A 21,987-nucleotide genomic window follows, 5' to 3' on the forward strand; every position below is an offset into this window, starting at 1 on the left:
CCTAGCTTAGGTGATACTATCTGATTGGGGGTTTACTACAGGCTTGAAGCAACTGCTTTGGAGCAGGTCGCCGCCGTACCTTCCGAAAGAGTAACATTCACAAGTAATTATCAAATCCTACAAGGCGGTCGATCTCAACTGCTCTTACATCGGTATCCCATCTAATCTGCTCCATTTGTGTGCACTTACCTTTCTCAACCTTCCTAGCTATTCCAACTCGGATATAGTCCCCCGGCAGACATTTCGTCATCGCGACTGGATAAACATCAATAGATTGTGTCGATCGATCCAACCGACTCCCACTGATTGCTCTCTCCTTGCCGTTTCCCCTCGAAAGCGGAGAATCCGCTGGATCCAGAGCGTTCGGAGAATAATCCTCCTGCCAACGCAGTCTCCACCCAACGATGAACAAGTCAGAGCAAGGCTCACAGACGTCATTCACAGGTGGCCTGCCCGGCAGTCTCGATAAGCCATGGCTATGCTCACCGCATCGAGACCAGGCTGACAGCAAGTCAACAACCATAATCACAAGGCCAGCCCCCTCGGAGATCTTCAGTCTGCGCCCTAAGCCATCCATAAGTTACTTTCTATACTAACATTTAGTCCAGTATGTACACAAGATATTTCCCCGCATCATGACCTACACTAGTCACGACATCTCTAGCGCAGGTCGCACCATCACCTGGTCAACTGCGGCACGCAAGCAGAGCATCAAGCAAGCAACAATCCATCTTGCCCTCGTGAGATGATCATGGTCTCAGTCGATCCCGCGTTTCTGGGCGATTTCTCGGCGACGGCTTGGACCGAGTTCGAAGGAGGAATGAGATGAGGGGAAACGATGGGATTACATAAGTCCAGTGAACAAGGCTGTGCAACCCCTTCCTTCGATCGCCCCCCCAAACTGGTAACCACAAAGATGCAGAAGTACCCAAGATGTCATGACCAGATGCAAGGGCGCTCTCACCTCACTGTTGGTGCGTTGCTGCTGACCGTTTCTCGAAGACTATCCCAATGTCAGGAACGGTTGGTTTGCTTGGGTATCGGGGAAATTCCCCACACGGTACGTACTGTACGGACGGTATGTATGCTCTGATGTCCGCCGTCCGGGATGGAGGTTTGGCGTAGCCCACTGACCAGCAGTTAATCAGCAGATCATGGAGATCAATCTAATTCCCAATCACGACATCCCGAAGCAGATGGCAACAAGGACAAGACATCCAACGCGACGGCTTGACTCCATTTGGCGGGTCTGCCCCAATGATGATCGCCCGATGGCTTACCCAAAGACCTCAGCAAGAGGCGCGCACTAGACACGGCTCTGGGGATACTTGGGGACACTAACCAGTCACTAAACAGGCACTAAACAGCCCGTCATCGGTATCCACGCATCCAATCAATCCTCGTCTACACCAACTGCACCAACTGTCGCGCCTGCATGGCTTGACACGTATCTACGGCCCTGCCGGCTTGTCAACACATCAAGGCAAGCAACCCAGCCAGCCCAGTGGGAAGACAGAGGAAGAAGAGAACCAGACCGACTGGCTTAGTAACTTATGCAACCACAACAAACAAACAAAGATGACGATGAGGTAAGATAATCCGACCGTATTCTTCCCAAAGGTAATTTGCATACCTATACGTCCAGTACTCAACCAACCGAGCCACAAAATGTCAATTAACCCCTCCTTTCTACTCCGTATAAGCCTTATAGTTTCAAGCCCTCCTTCTCTCAGGGGAAAAGAATCATGCGGGCCGAAAAGAGCAATGTGATGGAGGGCCACCCGATCGATCAGCTGCCTAACACTCTTAACCTAAAGTCTTGTGTAGCTTTTCTTTCGCTTAACCTTTTTCTCCTCCATTTCTTATTCCAATAGTTTATGCAGTGTGAAGCTTCCCGGAGTCTTTTTTGCATTTCTCGCTTACTCCAATCTAGGGGGAAAGGGAGAGAGGGAAACTTAGCCTGGGCCGCCACTGTTGTTATCTCCGATTACCCTGATTATCATACTGACGATGGACCAAGTCCAAGTCCAAGTCCAAGGGCTGTACAGCCTACCACGACCCGCTTTCCAGCATGAAATTCCGTTCTATAATCCGAGCGATCCACCAGACCACGGTAGCTAACGTTAGTTCATAGGCCCTTTGCTAGAGTTAAGACTATTCGGACCCGGTATGATTGGTCTCGGCCTGCGCAGCAAGGGAGTAAACTGTTAGCCTTAGCATCTTCCTCGACCTTGACAGAGTAGTTCAGTCCGAGAATGACGAGAGGTCAATGCATGCGTAAGCTCAGCTGCCAGGCCACTTTCTGCAGCAGACAGGATGACAAGAAAATAAATCAGAAAGAAAAAAAAAAAGAAAGTAAAAATTGTCAGAAGGGTGACATCGTTGAAGCATGCATGCACGCCGAACTTCCCAATGGTACATAAAAAGGGCCATCTGCTCGACCAGATGATAGAGGTTTGAATGGTAGGAAAGCAGGCCCGTCCCTTGTTTTCTTCTTCGTCTTTTCCTCTTTCCCTGCCTAACACGACTCTTCTTGGGTCCATCATCATGCTTCCCTACGTTCTCCTTCTGCTGTTCACAGCCTTGGTGAATGCCTATTCAGACCCGGGAGCCTGCTCGGGGTCCTGCTGGGCTCACGACCCCAATGTCATCCGCCGCAAGACGGACGGCAAGTTCTTTCGCTTTTCCACCGGACTGGGGATCTTGATCTCGTCCGCCAGTGCCATCACCGGGCCCTGGACCGATTTGGGGTACGTGCTGCCCAATGGTTCATCGGTGACAGTGGGGAATGCATCCAATCTCTGGGTAAGACAATAGTCCCTCAATAACCCTACTACGGGTTTCCCCCCCCTTCTCCCTTCCCGTCGGGTAGCCCTAAGTCAAACATTCCTCGACTCACCAGATGTAACTCCAGGCCCCGGACGTGCACTACGACAGTGGAACCTACTACCTGTACTATGCCAGCTCCACGCTGGGCAGCCAAAGCTCGACGATCGGGGTGGCCACCTCGACGACGCTGGAGGCGGGCTCGTGGACGGACCACGGCACCATCGGGCTGACCTCGTCGTCGGCCAACACGTACAACGCGATCGACGCCAACTGGATCTCCATCGGAGGCACCGGGTACCTGCAATGGGGCTCGTACTGGCACGGCCTCTACCAGGCGCCCATGACCAGCTCGCTGCAGATCAGCTCCTCCACCCCGACCAACCTGGCCTACAATGCCTCGGGCAACCACGCCATCGAGGCGTCGTACCTCTTCGAGTACGGGGGCTACTACTACCTCACCTTCTCCAGTGGGCAGGCGCAGGGCTACACCAGCGGGCTCCCGGCACAGGGGCTCGAGTACCGCGTCGTCGTTTGCCGGTCGAAGACGGGGACGGGCAACTTTGTACGTTCACTACTCTTTCTCTTTGGGCCCGATCGTTCCGTGAGGTCATGAAGACTCAGGCAATTGCTAACACCGCCCAAAACAGGTCGACAAGAGCGGCGTCGCATGCACTAACAGCGGTGGAACCACCGTCCTCGCCAGTCATGACTACGTCTACGGACCCGGTGGACAGTGAGCTTCCCTTTTCTTTTTGTCTTTCCCCCGCAGCCTCCGAGATCCGATCCGAAGCCTATTCCCCACATCCTCCACCCCACCCCACCCCACCCCATATCCACAATGGCACCCATACATCATGATTGCATTACCATCTGAACGAACACATACTAACCGGAGGTGCACTTCAAGGGGCATCGTCAACACCACCAACCACGGCATCGTGCTGTACTACCACTACGCCAACCCCAACATCGGCCTGGACACCTCGCAGTACCAATTCGGCTGGAACACCCTAACCTGGGTGGACGGGTGGCCGACCGTTGCCTGAATTTACAGGCTCATCCGACACAGTATACGTATACCCTTGCTTGCTTGCATTGTAGATGCCTTGCACCCATGGGGAGGGTGGGTCGGCGAGAGGCGACCTTTCGAGATCAATCAACAAAACCTGACACAAGCTCACTGGTGAGGGAGCAGGTCACTGCCTTCCGAATTGGGAAAATAATCGTCATGACGTTTTGACCTTCGAAACAAGAATTTCGGTCTCGATTGCGAACGGACGACGGCGCTTGTTGGCTGGATTTCCCCATGGGTTTAGAGTGGAATCTTCCCCGGGGTGTGGGTATGAGGAGACGAGGGGGGGGGTAACACTTTTCCTTTTTCTTCTTCAATTTCTGCATATATTTTGGTATAATTTTAGTACCCCGGTTCGAGTGAATATATTTTGCATATATGGTTGCATGCATGTCATACCGTTGTCCCGGTCTTCCAGAATAGATGTTTTATTGGATTGGGGAAGTCATTCTGTGAGTAAGAAGAGGGCACAGGATGAGTCGAGCAATAGCAATAGCAAATTACCCCATACAAGTCCCACGAAAGGGGCGAACCGGCAAACCGTTACCCCTGGGGAACCAAAAAAAATATCAACCCTACCAGTAGGGAGGACGACTGGGAGTGAGGTTAGTCATGATTCCAATCCGGACGCAGATCAGCCCGGACCAAACATCCAGCAAACAAAGAAATACTGACAGCAAATACAAACAACCCAGACAGATGAGACACTCATCTCCCAGAAATTCTTGATGATGTAGCGTAGCGTAGGTAGCCTTTTCCGCACCCTGCCTAGCCGCTCCGTACCTGAATATCTGCTGCTGCTGCTGCTGCTGCTGCTGCTGCGCATTCCCCTGGATATGGATAGGTATGGTATGGTATGTATGCCGCGGCCCGCGACGCGGTATGCAACCATGGACTCAGACCCAAAATCCGGGAGTGCATTTTCCATCCCCCCTCCCTGCCCTCTGGGAAGTGCGATTCCAGGAGTGGGCTGGACTTTTACTTGGTGGTTCTTTAGGGGTTGTGCCTTTGTTTTAGTGAAGCTCGAGTCTGGATCTCGGTTCTGGACGAGACTGGGCTTGACTTTAGACTTAGCTCTGAGCTTGACTCTAGACTTGACTCACTCTAGATGGTAAGATTCCAGACTCGATGCTTCAGATCTAGATCTCCAGTTTCGGATTTCGAGATCGCGGAATGGCATCAAGAAGGGACTATGTGAGCGTTTGCTGCGAGAGGAAGACTTTACATTAGAGGTTTACGGTTTTACTTTCGTTCATTGTTTGCAAGTAGTAGCAGACCCCCCAACACCAACCCCTGTTGTTCTTTGTGTGACGGAAACTTTCGGGTGCAGTAACGTTACTGGATGCAAGGGCAGACAGACTCGGGAATGATCTGACAGGTCAGATTGTGTTGGGTGTACTGGACGTAGTTACAGTCCAGTTTTAAGTAATCAGGTACAGTGAGGGTTTGTGCTAGTCGGATGTGGGTTGGTTTGGGGGGTCTTGTTGTTTTATAGGGGTGTTTAGTTGAGCACTCCGATTCTAGCTTGATGGAATTGGTTGATTCGGAAACCCGATCACATGATATGGGATTATATGTGGTGTTGTAGTGTTGGTCATGGGGCCTTGTTGATGCCATCACTTACCGTAGCTAGTGTATAGCATCCCCTATCCTTATCACTTAGGTTGTTCCGTGTGTTGTGTGTACTTTATAACCCACATAGCAGAAGACGCCCAGCGATGATTGGCCCTGCATCGAAGATGTACAGCGGCCAACAGTCAAGCTTTTGTTGAATCATAGGATAACTTCTAGAAAGCCCTATTTACCCATGTTCTCGAAGAGAAAACAACAAGACATCAAGATTCCGTGCTCTAGCTCTGAATGAGAAGCATTCCGACTCTGATCCCACGACTAGCCAGCAGATATACTACAGGGACAGACAGAGCATAAGAACCAAAGCAAGGAAAGGGGTAGGTCAATCGCGCCACGGAAATAAGTACAGTACAGTATAGCACTCAGACAAACTCATCTCCTCGCCCAGTCTCAGAAACGCAAGTCCAGCATAAATCATCACAAAACAACCATCAAACCATACGCCAGCCATTTTCCGCCACCGTCAAAACCCTACAACCGCACATCATCAAAATACTTCCTCCCCTCCTCGCCCAACAGCGCCGCAACGACCTCCTCCAGCTCGACCGCCCCCCGCACCACCCGAACATCGTGTCTCTGCTCATACTGCTTATGCATCACGCCCCCCGGCAGGAAACTCAGCGTCATCTCCACAAACGGCCCGACGGCAGTCTCCGGCAAGAACCGCCCGAAGTACTCCGTCAGATCCTCCTTCGCGACGGGGCGCAGCTCCACCTCGCGGCCCAGCACCTTGGCGAATGCCCGCTGCACATCGACGGACGAATATTCGCGCGGCCCGTGCAGCTCGAACACATACGGCGATGATCCTGCCCGGTCCGTCTCGGTGGACAGAATGCATTTCGCGCTGTGGTAGCCGATGTCTTTGACCGCGACCTGGTTTCCGGGCGTTAGCACCCTGCCCCTACCTTCCTTTTTTAGCATCAGAATGAAAGGGAGGGGACCTTGCCATGGGCACCTCAAACTCCACCGGCGTGATCACCGTCTCCAGAAACGGATGGTCCTTGTGCCGCACCTCCTGCACCGCCGTCGCCCAGTTCTCCATGAAGTACGCGCACCGCATGATCGTCACCTCGGCCGCGGCGTCGCGCAGGATCACCTCCGAGATGTGGTTCGTCATGATTTCGCCCTGCCTCCCCATCCATTCAGGGATGGTAGGCTCCGTTAGCTGGGTAGCTCTATTTAATCCTCAATCCACCCTCCAAGCTGACCACAAAACAGCACCAGGATGAGAGGCAAGCAAAGGAAAGGGGAAACGCACCGTGCCCGCCCCGACCTCCGCCCCCAAGCTCGACAGCAGCACCAGCCGCCGCACGGTGCCGGAGCGCTGGATCGCCAGCCGGATGTTCGTGGACACGGTCGTGGCCCACTCGTCGAGCGGCGTGCGGCCGTCCAGGCACGGCGGCAGCACGAAGAAGACGGTGTCGAAGCCGTGGAAATTCAGCGTCGCGGGCACGGTCAGGTCGCCCGGGTAGGGGTCGAAGTGCGGGTGGTTCTGGAGGGCTGGGGGCACGCGGTGGAAGTTGCGGTACAGGCCGCGGATGTAGTTGGTGTCTGGGTGGGCGAGGAGGGCGGTGATGGTTGCTTGGGCGGTTTGCGGGGAGGCGGGGGCTATGAGGATGCGCATTTTCCCAGGGGTTATGGTTCTGTGGTTGGTTATGGGTGTTGTTGTTTAGTTGGAGGGAGTGGTTGGAGTTATACAGGTGTAAATGATGTATGGAGTCGATGGCTACACTTTTATACGGAGTTAAGTAGGTGGTGATGATGCATGGGCTGCATTGTTTGGGATCGGGATACGAAGAGCACTGCGGGGAAGCATCGGGATCATTGGGTACCGTTCTGCTGCATCCGAGATTCGAGTTACTCGTCCGTGAACCCTAATCGATGACACTTCTCCTAGACATCAGACATTGTAGATGAATGGGTTATACGAGTCCAGGACAGCAACAACTGGCAAGCGACCTCGATGATCTCACCGACCCCGAGTCTAGCCCCAACGCAGTCTAGTCCACCCAGCGATCACGCCATCGTCCACGTGATCCCTGCTGACTAACGCCGACCATCGGCCCTTGTTCCGGGGTGGTGATGGATGATGAGGATGAGCACCCTCATCAGCTGCACTTATCCTCTCCATACTCTCCAGAATAAGCAGCAATGTTCCGCCAGAGTATCCGCCGCTTCGGCACGACCGCTCTCCGCGCCGCGGAAGCCACCTCATCCACCACCGCGGCCGCCGCCTACAACGTCCGGGTCTCGCAGACCCAGGGTGTCGCCAATGGTCTGACGCAAGGTATGTGTACATGTACTCCGTACTTCCGGCGGCCGCCTCTTACCCCAACCCATCACATAACCAACTAACAAAACCCCCCGCGACAGCCATCGGCAACACGCCACTGATCCGGCTGAAGCGCCTCTCCGACGAAACGGGGTGCAACATCCTGGGGAAAGCGGAGTTCCAGAACCCGGGGGGCAGCGTCAAGGACCGGGCGGCGCTGTTCGTGGTGGAGGACGCGGAGCGGCGGGGGCTCCTCCAGCCGGGGGGCACGGTGGTGGAGGGGACGGCGGGCAACACGGGGATCGGGCTGGCGCACGTGTGCCGGTCGAAGGGGTACAAGCTGGTGATCTACATGCCGGACACGCAGTCGCAGGGGAAGATCGACCTGCTGCGGCTGCTGGGGGCGGAGGTGCACCCGGTGCCGGCGGTCGCGTTCGACAACCCGGCCAACTACAACCACCAGGCGCGGCGGCACGCCGAGGCGCTCGACAACGCCGTCTGGACGAACCAGTTCGACAACACGGCCAACCGCCAGGCGCACATCGAGACCACGGGCCCGGAGATCTGGGCCCAGACCGCCGGCGCCCTGGACGCCTTCACCTGCGCGACGGGCACCGGGGGCACCCTCGCCGGCATCACGCGGTACCTGAAGACGGTGAGCGACGGCCGGGTCCAGTGCTTCCTGGCCGATCCCCCGGGCTCCGTGCTGCACAGTTACATTCAGAGTGGCGGCACCTTGGTCGAGCGGTCGGGCAGCAGTATCACCGAGGGCATCGGGCAGGGCCGGGTGACGGACAATTTGTCCCCGGATATCGGGCTGCTGGATGGGTCGTTGAATATCCCCGACGAGAGGTCGATCGAGATGGTGTATCGCTGTCTCGACGAGGAGGGGCTGTACTTGGGCGCCAGCTCGGCGCTGAATGTCGCTGCGGCGCATGAGGTCGCGCTCAAGCTCGGGAAGGGCAGCACCGTCGTCACCGTCCTCTGCGATGGCGCGTACCGCTACGCCGACCGTCTGTTCTCCAACTCCTGGCTGCAGGGTAAGGGGCTGCGCACGGCGGTTCCCAAGCACTTGGAGAAGTACATTGTGCTGCCCTAGGTGGGGTGTGTTTGTATAGTAGAGTGTGTGCATGTGAATAGATAACGAATCATGTTTTGTTCATCCGGTGTATCGGTGGGGAAATAGTAATACTATACAAGAGTAGTGAGTCCATAGACCAGACAAAAGCAGCCGCAGCAGACAATAAAAAAAGGCACGAAGAACGAAACGCCATCATGCACCCATTTCTATCCCGAAGAAAAAACGTAACGCCAACCCATGTATAGAACATGTACAAGTAGCAGCCACCACCACCACCACCACCACCCTCCATCACCTCCATCATTGAAAAGAGATTCTAATCATCATCCGCCGGCATCCGCATATAAGCATCAATGGCGGCACTAAACGCCGCGAAACCGGCACACCCCGCCGCAGCAGCCTGGGGCCCGGCCTTGGCCCCCAGAATCCCGCCGGTGATGCACCCCGCCGCGACGCTGTTGGTGAGGTCGTTCTTGGCCCGCAAGCCCTCGATGCAGCACTCGGTGCCCGAGTAGAGCGCGCCCACGATGCCGAAGTTCTTGGCCGACGACCACGAGCGCGAGCCCATGTCCTTGAAGCCGCGGCGGACCTGTTCGCGCCAGGGGAGGTCCATGATCGCTTTGCCTTGGGGGGTGAAGGTGGAGTCGTAGGACATCTGTTGGATTCGGTTGTTAGTGGTTGTTGGGTGGTGTTAGGGGCTGAGGGCTGAGGCTGAGACTGAGGCTGCGAGATTGGCAAAGCAATCCCATCCCAGTGTCCCGTCTAGCCCTTTCCGACTTCCTCGCAAGGATATATGTGTGAACGGGGTAGGGGTAGGAGGAACGAGAGGCAAAACATACACTAGCCATAAACAAACCGAACACACCACCCAGACCGAAACCCATCGTACCCGAGATGACCGTCTTCACGGGGCAGGATTCCATCGCGCCGTACATCTGCATTTCCGGAGAATTCAAGTCAGCAACCCTATTCTTTTTTCTTTCGGAGGGACTCGTTGTCAAGTCAAGCGTACCAGCTTCACCATCGCTTGCTCCTGCTCGCTCATGCCCTGCATGTTCGGGCCGCCGCCCATCCCTCCGAGGGGAGGGGTCACGCTGGGGAAACTCATGCTGTGCGTGATCGAAGTGAATGAGGTGTTGACTTGAGGTACTGGAGTCAACGGTGGAGACAGCCGATATGACAAAGTGAGGATGGAGGGAGTGGATGGTCGATACCGAGCTCTCTATCGCGCCCCGGACTTTTTACGGAGACGGAGTGGCGGCCCTCGCGCAAATTTATTCACGGCGCGCCGTTGCGCCCACTTGCGCAGCTTGCACGTGATACCCTCTCGAAAGGAATCTATACTCCGTACTCCGTACTCCGTGCAGGACTCTACAAACGACATTGGCGCAGGATATACTCGGTAGATCATACGGTATAGTTGTCAATCCATTTGTATCAGCTATATCTAACAGACAACAGTCACGGCCGTATATCCAAAGCCATCAAAGCCAAAATAAGTCAACGAGTGAAAGAATGTAATAAACGCTCATCGTAAAGGGTATTGCGATCAACAATCATAACCCTGCGTAAATCCGTACTGGCTTCATGTCCGATGGCTGCAGCCCATCGTCTACCGTTCGATTCAAGATCCAGGGCGCAAGCCTCATGTGCTGTATTTACAATGTGCCGGAATCAATCCCGCTTGTCGTCCTTGTCGGGGAAGATTTCCCTCCTCTCCGGCGAGGGACTCAGACTGCGCTCCCACTCCGCCATCAGGTTCGACGCCGTGCGGGTCAACTTCGACGGCGCCAGTTTGGTCATCGCCGGCCAGGGAATCCCGTCGGAAACGCTGGGATCCGGAATGCTGGTATCGTGCAGCGGGCGCCAGTCGCCAAAGCTAGGTGGTTTCCGTCAGGATGATACCCTTCAAAAATGAAAGACAAAACTTACCTGGCGCTGGTGCGGGGACTGCTGTTCTGCGTCATCGGCGACTGGTCATGCTTCGTCTCCAGTGTGCTGCGACTGGACGACGGCGTGTGCGTCTTCTTCGGCTTCGGAGACTCCCACTCCCAGTTGTCTTCAACGTCCGGGGGGTTACTGTGGTCGCCCCATCGGGGTTCGTTCGGCCCGCTTGGGGTAGTGGCGGCTCCGCGAGCGCGAGGGGACTTCTGCCCAGGTGGATCAATGCCGAATTCACTCCAGAACGACGAATCGATATCCGCCGATTTAGAGTCTTTACCAGAATGTTTGCCCCCAGACCCCTTGCTCCCCGAGGAGGACCGCGACAGCGTAGCCCCTCCGTAGACCGACAACCGATCCCGACTGCGCGATGTCGAACTGGACGATACCCGCTGGCGCACCGGCGGCACACCCCGCGACTCGGTTGCACTGATTCCCTCTTCTCCCACCGTAGCTTGTCGAATGTCCTCCAAGAACGTCCAGAGTCCTTCCTTCAAATCCGATGCCATCTGCTTGCCGGTCCGCACGAGGGCATCGCGCGACGGGGGCGGCATGGTGTTCCGCCACTGCGAAATCACGTCATCTGCAGGTTTCGAGCTCACGCCACCCGCAATGGCATTGCGTTCGACAGAAGAGGGTAATGTCGCCGACCGCGGGGACCGACCGATCCGTTGACTGCCAGCCTCCGACTCTGACCCCGTCTTGCTCTCCCCAGATCCCGTCGTTGGGGAAAGCAAGGACAGGGCCCGAGTGTGGGAACCTCGGAAAACCCGCCGGCCGTTGGCAGAAACGTTGGTGCCCTTGGTCGCGGCCGCGCGGAGGCTCTGCCGCCGCTCCAGCTCCCGGCTGAGGCGGACCTGGGCCGCCGACGAGCTGCCTGCACTGCTCACACTGTGGTCTCGGCGATGTGGGAAAGTGGGCTCGTCAGGGGATCGCAGGGAGACCAACGGCTCGGCACGATGGCTGATCTCCGTGCGTTTCTTTGTCTTCTCGGTCGACGCCCACTGCTTTTTCAAAGAGTCCAGCTCCGTCTCGGCCCGGTTCAGCTCTTCCCGAAGCTCCAGCACTTTTCTCTCCTGAGAGGCGATTGCGGTCAGCAGACCCGAGCCGTCATCCTTTTCCTCAAACGCCAGCGGGGTTCCGAGATGGGGGGCGGGCGAATGATGAGCGGAGGTCCGTGTCACGGGCGTCATCGATCCGGGAGACGCAAGACTCGGGTCGTAAGCTTCAGGTCCGGAGGGGATGTTGATGGGAAAGTTGAGGGTGAGTCGCTTAGCGTGTCTGGCAGCACCATGGGGGCGAGGTGGGAGGGAAGATCGCTTGAGTTGGGTGGGAGTCCGGCCGGTCGGCGATGCAGGGTGAGGGTGATGGTTGAGCTGGTCAGGCGACGATGGCAGCAGCTGCGCTGTTTGGGACGTTTCCGGCGCAGTTTCCGCCTCGCCCGTTCCCGGGAAATCCCCCATGACGGGCCAGCGTATGGAGGTCGTGCGCGAAGCTGATCAGGGTTCGGGATTTTTTATTGACAGATCAAGAGCGTATTCATGACATTCATTCCCTTGGAATTGGGAGAAGAGGGGGAAGGGGAGAAGAGGAGAGAAATGCGAGGCCCACCACCACAGTCGAGGGGAATTGCAATTGTTGGCTGATAAGAAAAGAATGTATGTACGTATGTATGTATGTATGGGCCCGTCAGCAGTGATAAACAATCACAATCATCAATGACAACAATAACAACACAAAGGACAGTGGGCAGCAACCAGACTGGACACGGAACGGAAAGAAAATGGAATTAAAAGCAGAGAAGAAAGGGAGAAGAAGAAAGGAGAAAAGGAAGCGAGGGAAAGTTTAGACAGAGTAGGTAAGGGAAGGGAAGGACTAGACCCAACACGGGGGGGGCTCGTTGGGTGAGTGAAGTTCAGTTCACTTAGTAAAAGACGGTGATTTCGGTAGCGGGTCGCAACGCGCATCCCTTCCGCCTCCGCCTCTTCCAGTTCCCGTCTCAGGGGAGAGGGAAATTGAGAGAGAGAGAGAGAGAAAGACAGAGAGCATGTTCTTTGCCACTCCGTAGTGACGTCTGCGTTGGCATAATTTGCACAGATTAGTGTACCCAAAAGATATCTAGGTACTCGTAGTACAGTCCCAAGACATGCATATCTTGAAAAGCAATGCCACCAGGGCAAACTGCAAACTGCAAACTGCAAACGGAGTATCACGATAAGGATCATCATGTGGTTGACAGACAGCCCCCAAGCTGAAACCGCCAAATACTGCCCAGCACGAGTCGCTCCACGCGGGTGGCCAGTTTGATTACTCCGTCTATCTTTACCTGCTTCTGGCCCTCCCTTGTCTTTATTTCCATAGCAATGAGGGGGGTTGTAAAATTGCCCAATTGCATTACTATGTCCACAATTTCATATACACGCACGCATGCAAGAATCAACTTCGCCTTACTTACAAATCCCACCAATTATTATCTCACACCTTGCCAGAAAATTGTCCAACAAAAATAAACAGATGCAGACACACAAGGAGAACCTATGACAAGAAAAGAATGAAGAGTAAATCACAAGCTCGCCAGAATATCGGCTTCGCAGAAATATAACCAGTAAAAGTCCTGAACGCCGGAACCGAGCCCTATCCGACTGTCAATTGGTACATAGGAAATTATAGTCGTTGGTTGACCAAATATCACAAACGCAAAGAGATCCGATGTCAAAGAGAGCGACCACGATGCCCTCATGGTCGGTCTCTCGCCAGACGAGACGAGTCTGGGGTATATCGTCGTCCGAAACTGTCTCCTTTGGGTCTGGTTGACCAGCAGCAGACCCGAAGTGCGAGAGATTAGGACCCGTGTATCAACAGGCCATGAGAGCACAAACAATACCAAGTGAGGGGGAATAATGCAACAATGAAGGAAAAGAAACAGCGCATAGAAAAAGAAGACCGCGGGCGGCCAGGTGGCCGAATATTTCAACGCCTCATGTGAGCCCAAATTTTTGTACAATGATGAATCTGTTGTCTCGCGCTGAGATCCGTGAGGTTCGAGATCTCCAGATCGCAGTATGCAAGGGGTTGAAGGAAATGCAGCGAACCAATTCTAGATTCCGGGCCATCGGTTGCGCAGGCCTTCGGACCAACGCTGATAGAGCACGTCTGACAACTGCTTGGTGTGTTCCATACCCGGCACCTGTTGCCCGGGGAGGTTTGCAAGCTGGGTGGGTTGAAGGCTAGGCTCGGCCACTGCGGCGCTCTGGCGGCGCCGGTGGGATTTGAGGTGTGGGTTGCTCTGCGCCAAAACCAGTCGCGGCCTCTGTGGGGAATCGCCCGGTGGAGCTGCGGGTGGGACGAGACTGGCCAGCTTCGGGTCACTAAACCATCCACCAACACGAGCGTTGTTAGCAACCCAGAAACTTTATTTGACAAGTACTAGTACTGCAGGGGAGGCACGGGTGGCACGGGTGGCACGCTTACCTCTGTAGCTTCTCCGTCGTCGCTCGGAGGATATGATAGAGTCCCTCGGGATCGACCATCTCCAGATCACTCCAGGCCTCCGCCAGCCGTGAAATCGCTTCCCGCTTCTCTTGGTCGCCCGTGGTCCCCAACACTTCCTGGCAGGCGAGCCCGACCGCCTTGCTGTACGCCCGACGCCCCAGTTGTGCTTCCTTGCTGTTCGGCTCGGAGAACAGCGTCTTCGGACTAGCATTTTCTTCCCCTCCGAAAAGGTACTGCGGCGGGTAAGATGCGTCGCTGGGGCTCTTGTTGTCCGACACCCGACGGAACTGCCGCACCGTCGATGGGCTGTTGCCGAAACTCATATCCACTCCGAGAGGCTGCTTCACTCCACTCGACTGTCGCTTGGCCCGTCGAATTGATGGGCTGTGGTCGGGAGCTTGAGTTCGTCGTACTGCGGTGTTGGTCGCATGCTTTGACGGAGGGCTGGACACATAAAGATCGTCCATGTCGGCGGTTTCGTCGAAAACCCAGTCTTCCTGTGGCTCGGGCTCGGGCTCATTCTCCTCGTCGTCTTCGACTTCACGTATAGTCGCTGTAGAAGCTTTCACCGTGTCGAAAATCCATCCATCGTCGTCGTTCAGGTTCCGAATAGTATTCCTGTGCGACAGAAACAGTCAGTACGAAAAGCATGGGCAATGGAACTTGGATTTGCATACAGCGACTCCGCATAATACTTAATCTTGTGGGTCACTCCTCGTCCAGCATCGAAATCCTGCTTGCGATGAATCAACTCTTGTAGTGCCTCCGTCTTTCCCGCATTGCGAATGAATTTGTGCCGTAGAAGCTCCTTCGCGCTCGGTCGCCGATCGGGATCTTTGGTCAAACACTGTGTGATGAAGTCCTTGAATGTATTGCTGTACTGATCTCCCTGTAGGCGCGGGGCGGGTTCTTTGGGAATAAGGAAGAGCACCTTCATGGGGTGGGTGCTCGCATGGGGTGGCTCGCCGTTTATCATTTCGATTGCAGTAATTCCGAGCGACCAGATGTCCGCCTTATAATCATACCCAGACTGTTGAATGACTTCCGGGGCCATCCAGAATGGTGTTCCGACAAATGTGTTGCGCTGGGATTTGATGTTGATCAATTGCGCGGCAACCCCGAAATCCGCTAGCTTCACTTTGCCCGTGTGCGACAGAAGTACATTGGCGGCTTTGATGTCGCGGTGAATCTTGCCTTCGCTGTGCAGGTAGTCGAGTCCGAGTAGCAGTTGTTGGCAAATAATGGCGACGTGTGCTTCGTTGAAGACTCCGGGTTTGAGCTAGAGAGTATTAGCGGAGGGGACGGAGCTGAGCTGACTCCTCAGCTGCGGAGGTGCTGGGTGGGTTCTTACCAGGTCCAGACACGATCCTCCACCGAGGAATTCCATGACAATCCACAACTTATGTCCTCGAAGAAAACTAGCCTTGTATTGCGTGACGAATGGACTGGCGCAGGTGGCAAGAACCGAGATCTCCTGCTGGATTTCCTGAATATCATCTTCGCTGGACTCGAGATCGATCTAGAAAGGCCGAAAGTGGTCAAACGGACGATCGGACAAAGAAAGAGACCAGTCACACGCACATGCTTGATCGCTACGATCTCGCCCGTAGCCTTGTCAATGGCTTTGTATACCGTTCCAAAGCTACCACCTGTAGCATGCTGGTCAGCCGTCATCGGCGCAATGGGCTCAATTGGAAGGCAAAGACTTACTGCCCAGCTCTTCCATCATCTGGTAGTGACTTGCCATATCGTCCTCCATTTTTGTCGCGTGCAAGCCGTAGCTGGAGGGCTATCGGCGCAGGTGAAGAATCTGGGAGAGATAGCTCAGAGAAACAAATAGAAAAGAGAAGGGGGAAAGAAGCAAAAAAGAAGAAAAAGAAAAGAGAGGAGAGCTAAAACAGGGCACACAAGGGGGGGCACCCGCACTGCCAGTCAGCTATTTATTTCCTGTCCGGCGAAAGGACGGATGGAGCTGGAGCTGGAGCTGGAGCAAGGACGAGTGGAACCTGGCCCTGTAGATAGAGGATAGAGAAATGAGGGGGAAAGAAGTGGGAAGATAGCGAGTGCTTCGATAGGATCGATACCTCGACTACTACAACCGTCCTCTCAAAGTCTCAGCCTAGTGACCAGAAAGTGCCCCATTCTTTTCTACTACTGGCAGCCGCTCCTCTTCCATGGTACGCGGCAGAGACAACAGGCGGCGGTAGTGCATGGCAACCATGGATCAGCTACCGAGTCACCGCCTCGGGCACCGCAGGACCGCTGGTATTTCCCGGCCTTGATTGGGTGCAAAATTCCCCGTTTACGGCTGTTGCCTCAGGCACGACTGCAAGACCGCAACCCGCAGTACCCCAGCCCTGCATGGTGCAAGTGATGCAGATGGGGCATGCAGCCCGCCAGGTACAGGGAGGTCAGCAGGACTTCATCGGTATGGAGAAATATGATCCAGCAAATTAAATATCCGCTTTGGTATATTTTACAGATTCCTCAGACTATAAACTTGGTCCAGCTTTTCCCACCCTCAAACCCCTCTGCAACACATTTACAATTCATCGCGTGGTGCCAGGGTAGCGTGTCCGGTTCTAGATATACTTATACGGGTTCATGATTCCGTTCTGTATCGACCAGCCAGTTAGTTTTAGTCCCAAAGCACAATGCAAGAAAATCAACAGGGAGTCATGATCCTTACCGGGTCATACAAGTTCTTCAACTGCTTCATCAACTTCACCATCGTCTCATTCTGGCTGTATCCGATGAATTCCTTCTTGGCCAGACCCAGGCCGTGTTCTGCGCTGATGCTACCTTTGCGCTGCTGGATCCACTCATACACCCAAGGCTCGATGGCCTTCTCGACTTCCTTGTTGTACTGCCGCACAGAAATGTTCAAGTGCAGGTTGGAATCACCCATGTGACCATAGCCGACAACGGCCCGAACAGGGAAGGAATCGTCATCTCCCACGAAGCCAAGCTTCGTCAAACGCTCCTTGCAGTCCTCAACCAGCTGGTACAGCTCGGGCAGAGGAATGGAGACGTCATACTTGTAGGTCCCGCCCAAGTGGCTCAAGGCCTCCGTAATACCCTCTCTCCACCGCCAGATCGAGTGGAATTGAGTCTCATCCTGAGCCAAAACACCATCCGCGACAATGCCCTCACCCATGACGTGTTCCAAGAAGGTCTCCAGCTTAGCCATATCATGCTCAGCGTTAGAACCACTGGTCTCCACCAGACAGTAGAAAGGATACTCGGTTTCGAGGGGATAGTTGTTGCCAGTCGACTCGTGAACCAGCTTCTGAGTGCGCCCATCCATCAACTCGAAAGCGGAAAGGATTTCGGACAGGTGTCCCTTGGCCTCCTGGTAAGCCTTGCGGACCTGGTCATAGCTCTCCACTCCGAAATACGCGACGTTAACGGCCTTGGGGCGAGAAGGACATTGAATAGAGACCTTCGTAATAATGCCAATGGTACCTTCGGCGCCAATAAACAGTTGCTTCAAGTCATAGCCAGTGTTGTTCTTGCGCAGGGTCGACATAGCATCCACGACGGTTCCATCTGCCAGCACCGCTTCAACACCAAGCACAGTACCGTGAAGACTGCCATAGCGGAGCAGACGCAGACCACCGGCGTTGGTGGCAACGTTACCGCCGACATGGCATGAGCCCTTAGCACCCAGGTCCAGCGGGAAAAGGTGGTTCCGCTCGGCCAAGTACTGGTCAGCTACCTCCAGGATAACACCAGAGTCAACCACCAAGACTCCGGACGCTTCATCGAAGGAGTGGATCTGGTTCATGCGGGAAAGGTTGATGACGATCTCGTCGAAGACGGGCACGGAGCCTCCGACCAATCCCGTGTTGCCTCCCTGGGGCACAACAGCCAACTTCTTCTCATTACAGTATTGTAGCACCTTGCTAACCTCCTCGGTGGTCTGGGGCTTCAGGACCAACTTGGTCTGGCCACGGTACTTGCGCATCCAGTCGCTGTTGAAGGGTTCGATATCATCAGCGTTGTCGGCGGTCACTCCATCGATCACGGCGGACTGTGCGCCCAGCAACTCCTTGAAGAATTTGACATCGTCGGCAGAGATTTCGGCGAACTTCGGGTCACGCTTGAGGTTGGGATAAGCATTGGTGGTGTACTGAATCTCCTTGGTCGCATTGGCGCTGGCGGTAACAGTGAAGGTGCGTGTGGCGGCGAAGGAGGGAGTCTGGACCGCAGCGACAGGGCGGAACAAGCAGCGAGGCTTGGGCACACGAGCCCTTCGCAGAGCGACTGAAATATTCCTGGCACCGGACATGGTGGGGTGTGGAGTGGGAGGTGAGGGAGAGGAGAAAAGCACTGGAAGAGTCAATAGAGCGGCGAGCGGCGAGCGGCCATCTAAAAAGCCTAACTTACCCCCCGATGGCGGAGATGGAGTCGTCGTCTCGGCTTGGAGTCAGCGGCGCCGAACGGTCTTTCCGTCCCGACGGATGTCGTGGCCTCAGGCAGAGAAAAGGTCCGATCCGCGGGAACCTGAATAGTAATTAATCACTTGCCTCGAACTGAAGTCGGTGGTCGATAGAGTTAAGCAGTGGGTAGCTTAAACTACTCTGTTCTCTAAGTTAATTCAACGAAGTATATGCAGTATATACCCGACATATGTCAGAAGTAGAACCACGTGGTAAATTCCCAGTAGAAGCTATCCAGCTTGAGCCAGTCGATTCTCAACAAGGTGAGCACTCGTACTCTTGTCTGTATTGTACCCTCGTCGTCACATGGTGATCCTCCTCCATCTCAACGATCCATTGATTGACCAGTGCTCAATCGGGATCTGATCACGCCTACCAAGGGCGAGGGGCAACAGCAAGCGACAAGCATCATGGCTGCCAGGTGGAAGCCCAACGGTCCTTCTGCAGCGATGCCTGTTGAGGGAAAAGAGCGACAAGCGTCGCCAAGCCCGTCCGTCACTGGACGTTTGTGTCATCTCCCTCGTCATCCTCGATGAATAAGCCGATGCAGTAACAATAATAGTACTCCAGGGTACCTGATCAGTGATCACAGTCGCCGCGGAGGACAGCTCTCCACGAATCCACCGCCCATCGACCTTCCTCGACCCTCATCGAAGCATCGAACCAGCGATCCCTCGATCCAGACCCGATCTCGTCTCCCTTCGGTGTGTCTTTTCGAGTGAAACCACCACGCGGTTCTTGTTACGTCATTACAGGTGCCCCGCAGTCGACCAGAATCTCTTCTTCCTCGTCCCAGCTTCTCAAAGCTCGATTCTTTTCCATCATGTCCTCTTCTGACAACCCCATTGCAAACATGTCTACCTGTGTTCTTGTTACCGGTGCCACTGGCCTTTTGGGCCGCCAGGTCTTCAATACTTTCAAGCACTCCGGATGCCTCGTCGTCGGCCAAGGCTACTCACGAGCCATCCCACCCACGATACAGAAGGCTGACTTGGAGAACCCCGATGCGATCAAAGCTCTCCTTGACGAGGCGAAGTAAGTTTTTCTGCCCGGCTGAAGCTGTAATTTGTGCACCACAATTTCTCTAGTGGAATTCCAATGCCAATACTGACCTGTTGTAGGCCTCAGATCGTTGTCCACTGTACGTGATGCCAGGCTTGCAAAAGCAACTGATTTGTCCCTGCTTGGATTCTGACCTTTGCAGGTGCCGCCAACCGGTCTCCCGACTTGTGCGACAAGAACCCTGAGCAAGCGCGTCGAGTCAACGTTGACGCCACCCGCGTTCTCGCAGAGGAAACGTCGCGCCGTAGTATCCTGCTCATCTACATCTCGACCGACTACGTTTTCCCCGGAGTTGAGGGGGAAGCCCCGTACGAGGCCGATGCGGAGACCAATCCGCCCAATATGTATGGCCGGTTGAAGCGGGATGGTGAGCTGGCAGTACTGGAGGCTACGAAAGAGACTGGTCTTGGGCTGATCCTTCGCGTGCCCGTACTGTACGGAGTGGCCAAGGACAACTCAGAGAGCGCCGTCAACACTTTAATCGATGCGGTGTACAAAGCACAAGATGAGAATGCGGGGATCAAGATGGACGACTGGGCACAGCGGTACCCGACCAACACGGAGGACGTCGCTCGGGTGTGCCGTGACATTGTGATCAAGTATATCAAGGAACGTCGTCGCATCCAAGAGCTGCCCAAGATCTTGCAGTTCTCGTCCGAGGATCGGATGACCAAGTACGAAATCTGTGAGAAGCTAGCGGATGTGCTCGGACTGTCCCTGGTAGGGATGATCAGGAACAAGGAGGGGAATGACCCCAACTCGGCCGTGCAGCGTCCCTACGACGTGCATCTGTCCACTAAGGTGCTGAAGGATCTGGGGATTGAAGTTCGGACTGTGGACTTTGTGGCATGGTGGTAAGTAGACGCCTGACATGTTTGTGTGTATGTGGCGGAATCTAACACTGAATTACAGGCGGAAGTACCTAGGAGCGTACAAGAAATGAGTGGCGGCCTAAAAACACCAAGGATTCCAAACGAAAATTGAGGTATAGAGATGCTGGCGGTGGTAAAAAGTCCTTTTGAGGTTGCATCCTAAACGACCGCGATGTCCATGGATTATTGGTTAATCACCGACTAATGAGAAATAGCTCGCTAATAGCATGCAATATTATGTATTATGATGATACAATATACGTTTGTTTGTGCTTGTGTTGTGCTTGTGTTTGTAGTTGTGTTTGTACTGTACAGTACTTGTGCTTTAGTGTGCTGTCCAGCAATCAGGAGAAAGACGAGCTGGGTTGAATTTGACAGTTTGGGGGTGGCTCAGAAATAGCGCATTTACCGGGGGGGTGAGGGGGGGATGAGACCCGGGCCGGGAAGTAGTCAGTGGTGGTGGCTGAGGCTATGGCATGGCAGTGATCCACTCGGATCTACTAGCCATCACTTTGATTGTTGGTTGATAGACAAACAATCCAGAACTATAGAGTCGATCTCAGTGTGGACACAAAGCATAATCGTATTTATAGTGAACGGAGATCCCATGTCAAAGGCAGATTCTTCTATCATTCGAGAATAACCCTGAGCAGAGGCAAGTCTATCTCTTCTAGCAATCCATTTGACTTTCGTTCCTCACAGTCTGGGGCAATTGCGGGCAATACTGGGGCCAAGCCTAGCCTGACCGAAAACAGCCGCTCTCTATCTCTATCTTAGTCTAGACTTTTTTTTTTCATTTTAATTTTATCAATTTTTCATCTTATTTTTTTGGGTCTCAGTTTGGCTGTCTTTCCCCAGCCGTCATGGAGGATGCTCTTGAGATCACACGAACATTTTAATTAATTTAAGATCTCGAGTTCAGGATCACCTGCCAGCCCAATGGGATCTTTATCCTGACCTATAGTAAAATTCTTATTCATCGGAAATTCCAATCCCTTCCCGTCCCTTTGGAGACTTCTTCCCTTTCGTCTTTGCTACTTCAAAGTTCCACCAAGCCCTTCTCCCCCCTTACATCGAGCAGGTGGTGGTCAAGAAAAGAAAAGAAAAGAAAAAAAGAAAAAAAGAACACCACCCACAGACAATTCAGAGGGGAAATAAGCAAAAAGTAAACCCAGAAGGAAAAAAATAAATACTTTAAAAAAAAAAAGGAATAGAAACGGATTTGTCTGAATGCAGCCTATTCGTTTCTGTCCGTCCGTCTGAGTTTGGCATTGCTTCTTCTTCTCAGTTCC

The 21,987-nt window shown here is 54.1% G+C and overlaps 8 protein-coding genes across 8 annotated transcripts; 3 read left to right on the plus strand and 5 right to left on the minus strand.

The window, feature by feature from the left end:
- Positions 1-2,250: 2,250 nt before the first annotated feature.
- Positions 2,251-4,342, plus strand: BO72DRAFT_446231 (arabinan endo-1,5-alpha-L-arabinosidase). Its single transcript, XM_040944244.1, has 5 exons — positions 2,251-2,277; positions 2,337-2,805; positions 2,915-3,391; positions 3,477-3,562; positions 3,737-4,342. Exons 2-5 carry the CDS (start codon positions 2,548-2,550, stop codon positions 3,873-3,875), a joined length of 960 nt encoding a protein of 319 aa, XP_040803428.1. The 5' UTR covers positions 2,251-2,277; positions 2,337-2,547; the 3' UTR covers positions 3,876-4,342.
- Positions 4,343-5,720: 1,378 nt separating this feature from the next.
- BO72DRAFT_446233 (NAD(P)-binding protein) lies at positions 5,721-7,446 on the minus strand. Its single transcript, XM_040944245.1, has 3 exons — positions 6,792-7,446; positions 6,480-6,659; positions 5,721-6,406 (listed from the first exon to the last, which is right to left on the minus strand). The coding sequence occupies exons 1-3, from the start codon at positions 7,155-7,157 to the stop codon at positions 6,005-6,007; spliced, it is 948 nt and encodes a 315-aa protein (XP_040803429.1). The 5' UTR covers positions 7,158-7,446; the 3' UTR covers positions 5,721-6,004.
- Positions 7,447-7,684: 238 nt separating this feature from the next.
- BO72DRAFT_425047 (cysteine synthase A) lies at positions 7,685-8,985 on the plus strand (the record flags this gene model as incomplete). Its single annotated transcript, XM_040942898.1, has 2 exons — positions 7,685-7,820; positions 7,907-8,985. 2 exons carry the CDS (start codon positions 7,685-7,687, stop codon positions 8,902-8,904), a joined length of 1,134 nt encoding a protein of 377 aa, XP_040803430.1. The 3' UTR covers positions 8,905-8,985.
- Positions 8,986-9,202: 217 nt separating this feature from the next.
- On the minus strand, positions 9,203-9,994 carry BO72DRAFT_457088 (translocation channel protein TIM22; the record flags this gene model as incomplete). Its single annotated transcript, XM_040946312.1, has 3 exons — positions 9,203-9,541; positions 9,726-9,821; positions 9,899-9,994. The coding sequence occupies 3 exons, from the start codon at positions 9,992-9,994 to the stop codon at positions 9,203-9,205; spliced, it is 531 nt and encodes a 176-aa protein (XP_040803431.1).
- Positions 9,995-10,293: 299 nt separating this feature from the next.
- Positions 10,294-12,416, minus strand: BO72DRAFT_43949 (uncharacterized protein). The gene is made up of 2 exons (XM_040943415.1): positions 10,819-12,416; positions 10,294-10,765 (listed from the first exon to the last, which is right to left on the minus strand). The coding sequence occupies exons 1-2, from the start codon at positions 12,288-12,290 to the stop codon at positions 10,561-10,563; spliced, it is 1,677 nt and encodes a 558-aa protein (XP_040803432.1). The 5' UTR covers positions 12,291-12,416; the 3' UTR covers positions 10,294-10,560.
- Positions 12,417-13,676: 1,260 nt separating this feature from the next.
- BO72DRAFT_43990 (STE20 family serine/threonine-protein kinase) lies at positions 13,677-16,274 on the minus strand. The gene is made up of 6 exons (XM_040943428.1): positions 16,030-16,274; positions 15,901-15,968; positions 15,671-15,838; positions 14,997-15,598; positions 14,299-14,937; positions 13,677-14,195 (listed from the first exon to the last, which is right to left on the minus strand). The coding sequence occupies exons 1-6, from the start codon at positions 16,076-16,078 to the stop codon at positions 13,925-13,927; spliced, it is 1,797 nt and encodes a 598-aa protein (XP_040803433.1). The 5' UTR covers positions 16,079-16,274; the 3' UTR covers positions 13,677-13,924.
- A 627-nt stretch (positions 16,275-16,901) lies between these two features.
- On the minus strand, positions 16,902-18,610 carry BO72DRAFT_373559 (FAD-binding oxidoreductase; the record flags this gene model as incomplete). Its single annotated transcript, XM_040941089.1, has 2 exons — positions 16,902-16,934; positions 17,009-18,610. The coding sequence occupies 2 exons, from the start codon at positions 18,608-18,610 to the stop codon at positions 16,902-16,904; spliced, it is 1,635 nt and encodes a 544-aa protein (XP_040803434.1).
- Positions 18,611-19,136: 526 nt separating this feature from the next.
- On the plus strand, positions 19,137-21,066 carry BO72DRAFT_526078 (dTDP-4-dehydrorhamnose reductase family protein). Its single transcript, XM_040950000.1, has 4 exons — positions 19,137-19,796; positions 19,883-19,902; positions 19,966-20,677; positions 20,736-21,066. The coding sequence occupies exons 1-4, from the start codon at positions 19,585-19,587 to the stop codon at positions 20,764-20,766; spliced, it is 975 nt and encodes a 324-aa protein (XP_040803435.1). The 5' UTR covers positions 19,137-19,584; the 3' UTR covers positions 20,767-21,066.
- The last annotated feature ends 921 nt before the right edge of the window (positions 21,067-21,987 follow it).

The sequence above is a fragment of the Aspergillus fijiensis genome, assembly GCF_003184825.1.
Source record: "Aspergillus fijiensis CBS 313.89 unplaced genomic scaffold BO72scaffold_13, whole genome shotgun sequence".
Taxonomy (NCBI): domain Eukaryota; kingdom Fungi; phylum Ascomycota; class Eurotiomycetes; order Eurotiales; family Aspergillaceae; genus Aspergillus; species Aspergillus fijiensis.

Excerpts from the sequence above, each read along its gene's own strand:
- BO72DRAFT_446231 (XM_040944244.1), top strand. The coding sequence starts at position 2,548 with ATGCTTCCCTACGTTCTCCTTCTGCTGTTCACAGCCTTGGTGAATGCC. Across the intron at positions 3,392-3,476 it reads AGACGGGGACGGGCAACTTT|GTCGACAAGAGCGGCGTCGC; the intron begins GTACGTTCACTA and ends CGCCCAAAACAG. Across the intron at positions 3,563-3,736 it reads GTCTACGGACCCGGTGGACA|GGGCATCGTCAACACCACCA; the intron begins GTGAGCTTCCCT and ends GTGCACTTCAAG.
- BO72DRAFT_446233 (XM_040944245.1), bottom strand. The coding sequence starts at position 7,157 with ATGCGCATCCTCATAGCCCCCGCCTCCCCGCAAACCGCCCAAGCAACC. Across the intron at positions 6,660-6,791 it reads CGGAGGTCGGGGCGGGCACG|GGCGAAATCATGACGAACCA; the intron begins GTGCGTTTCCCC and ends ATGGGGAGGCAG. Across the intron at positions 6,407-6,479 it reads TGGAGTTTGAGGTGCCCATG|GTCGCGGTCAAAGACATCGG; the intron begins GCAAGGTCCCCT and ends CCCGGAAACCAG.
- BO72DRAFT_43949 (XM_040943415.1), bottom strand. The coding sequence starts at position 12,290 with ATGGGGGATTTCCCGGGAACGGGCGAGGCGGAAACTGCGCCGGAAACG. Across the intron at positions 10,766-10,818 it reads AGTCCCCGCACCAGCGCCAG|CTTTGGCGACTGGCGCCCGC; the intron begins GTAAGTTTTGTC and ends GAAACCACCTAG.
- BO72DRAFT_43990 (XM_040943428.1), bottom strand. The coding sequence starts at position 16,078 with ATGGAGGACGATATGGCAAGTCACTACCAGATGATGGAAGAGCTGGGC. Across the intron at positions 15,599-15,670 it reads GAGGATCGTGTCTGGACCTG|CTCAAACCCGGAGTCTTCAA; the intron begins GTAAGAACCCAC and ends AATACTCTCTAG. Across the intron at positions 14,196-14,298 it reads ACGACGGAGAAGCTACAGAG|TGACCCGAAGCTGGCCAGTC; the intron begins GTAAGCGTGCCA and ends TGGATGGTTTAG.
- BO72DRAFT_526078 (XM_040950000.1), top strand. The coding sequence starts at position 19,585 with ATGTCCTCTTCTGACAACCCCATTGCAAACATGTCTACCTGTGTTCTT. Across the intron at positions 19,797-19,882 it reads GCTCTCCTTGACGAGGCGAA|GCCTCAGATCGTTGTCCACT; the intron begins GTAAGTTTTTCT and ends GACCTGTTGTAG. Across the intron at positions 20,678-20,735 it reads GTGGACTTTGTGGCATGGTG|GCGGAAGTACCTAGGAGCGT; the intron begins GTAAGTAGACGC and ends ACTGAATTACAG.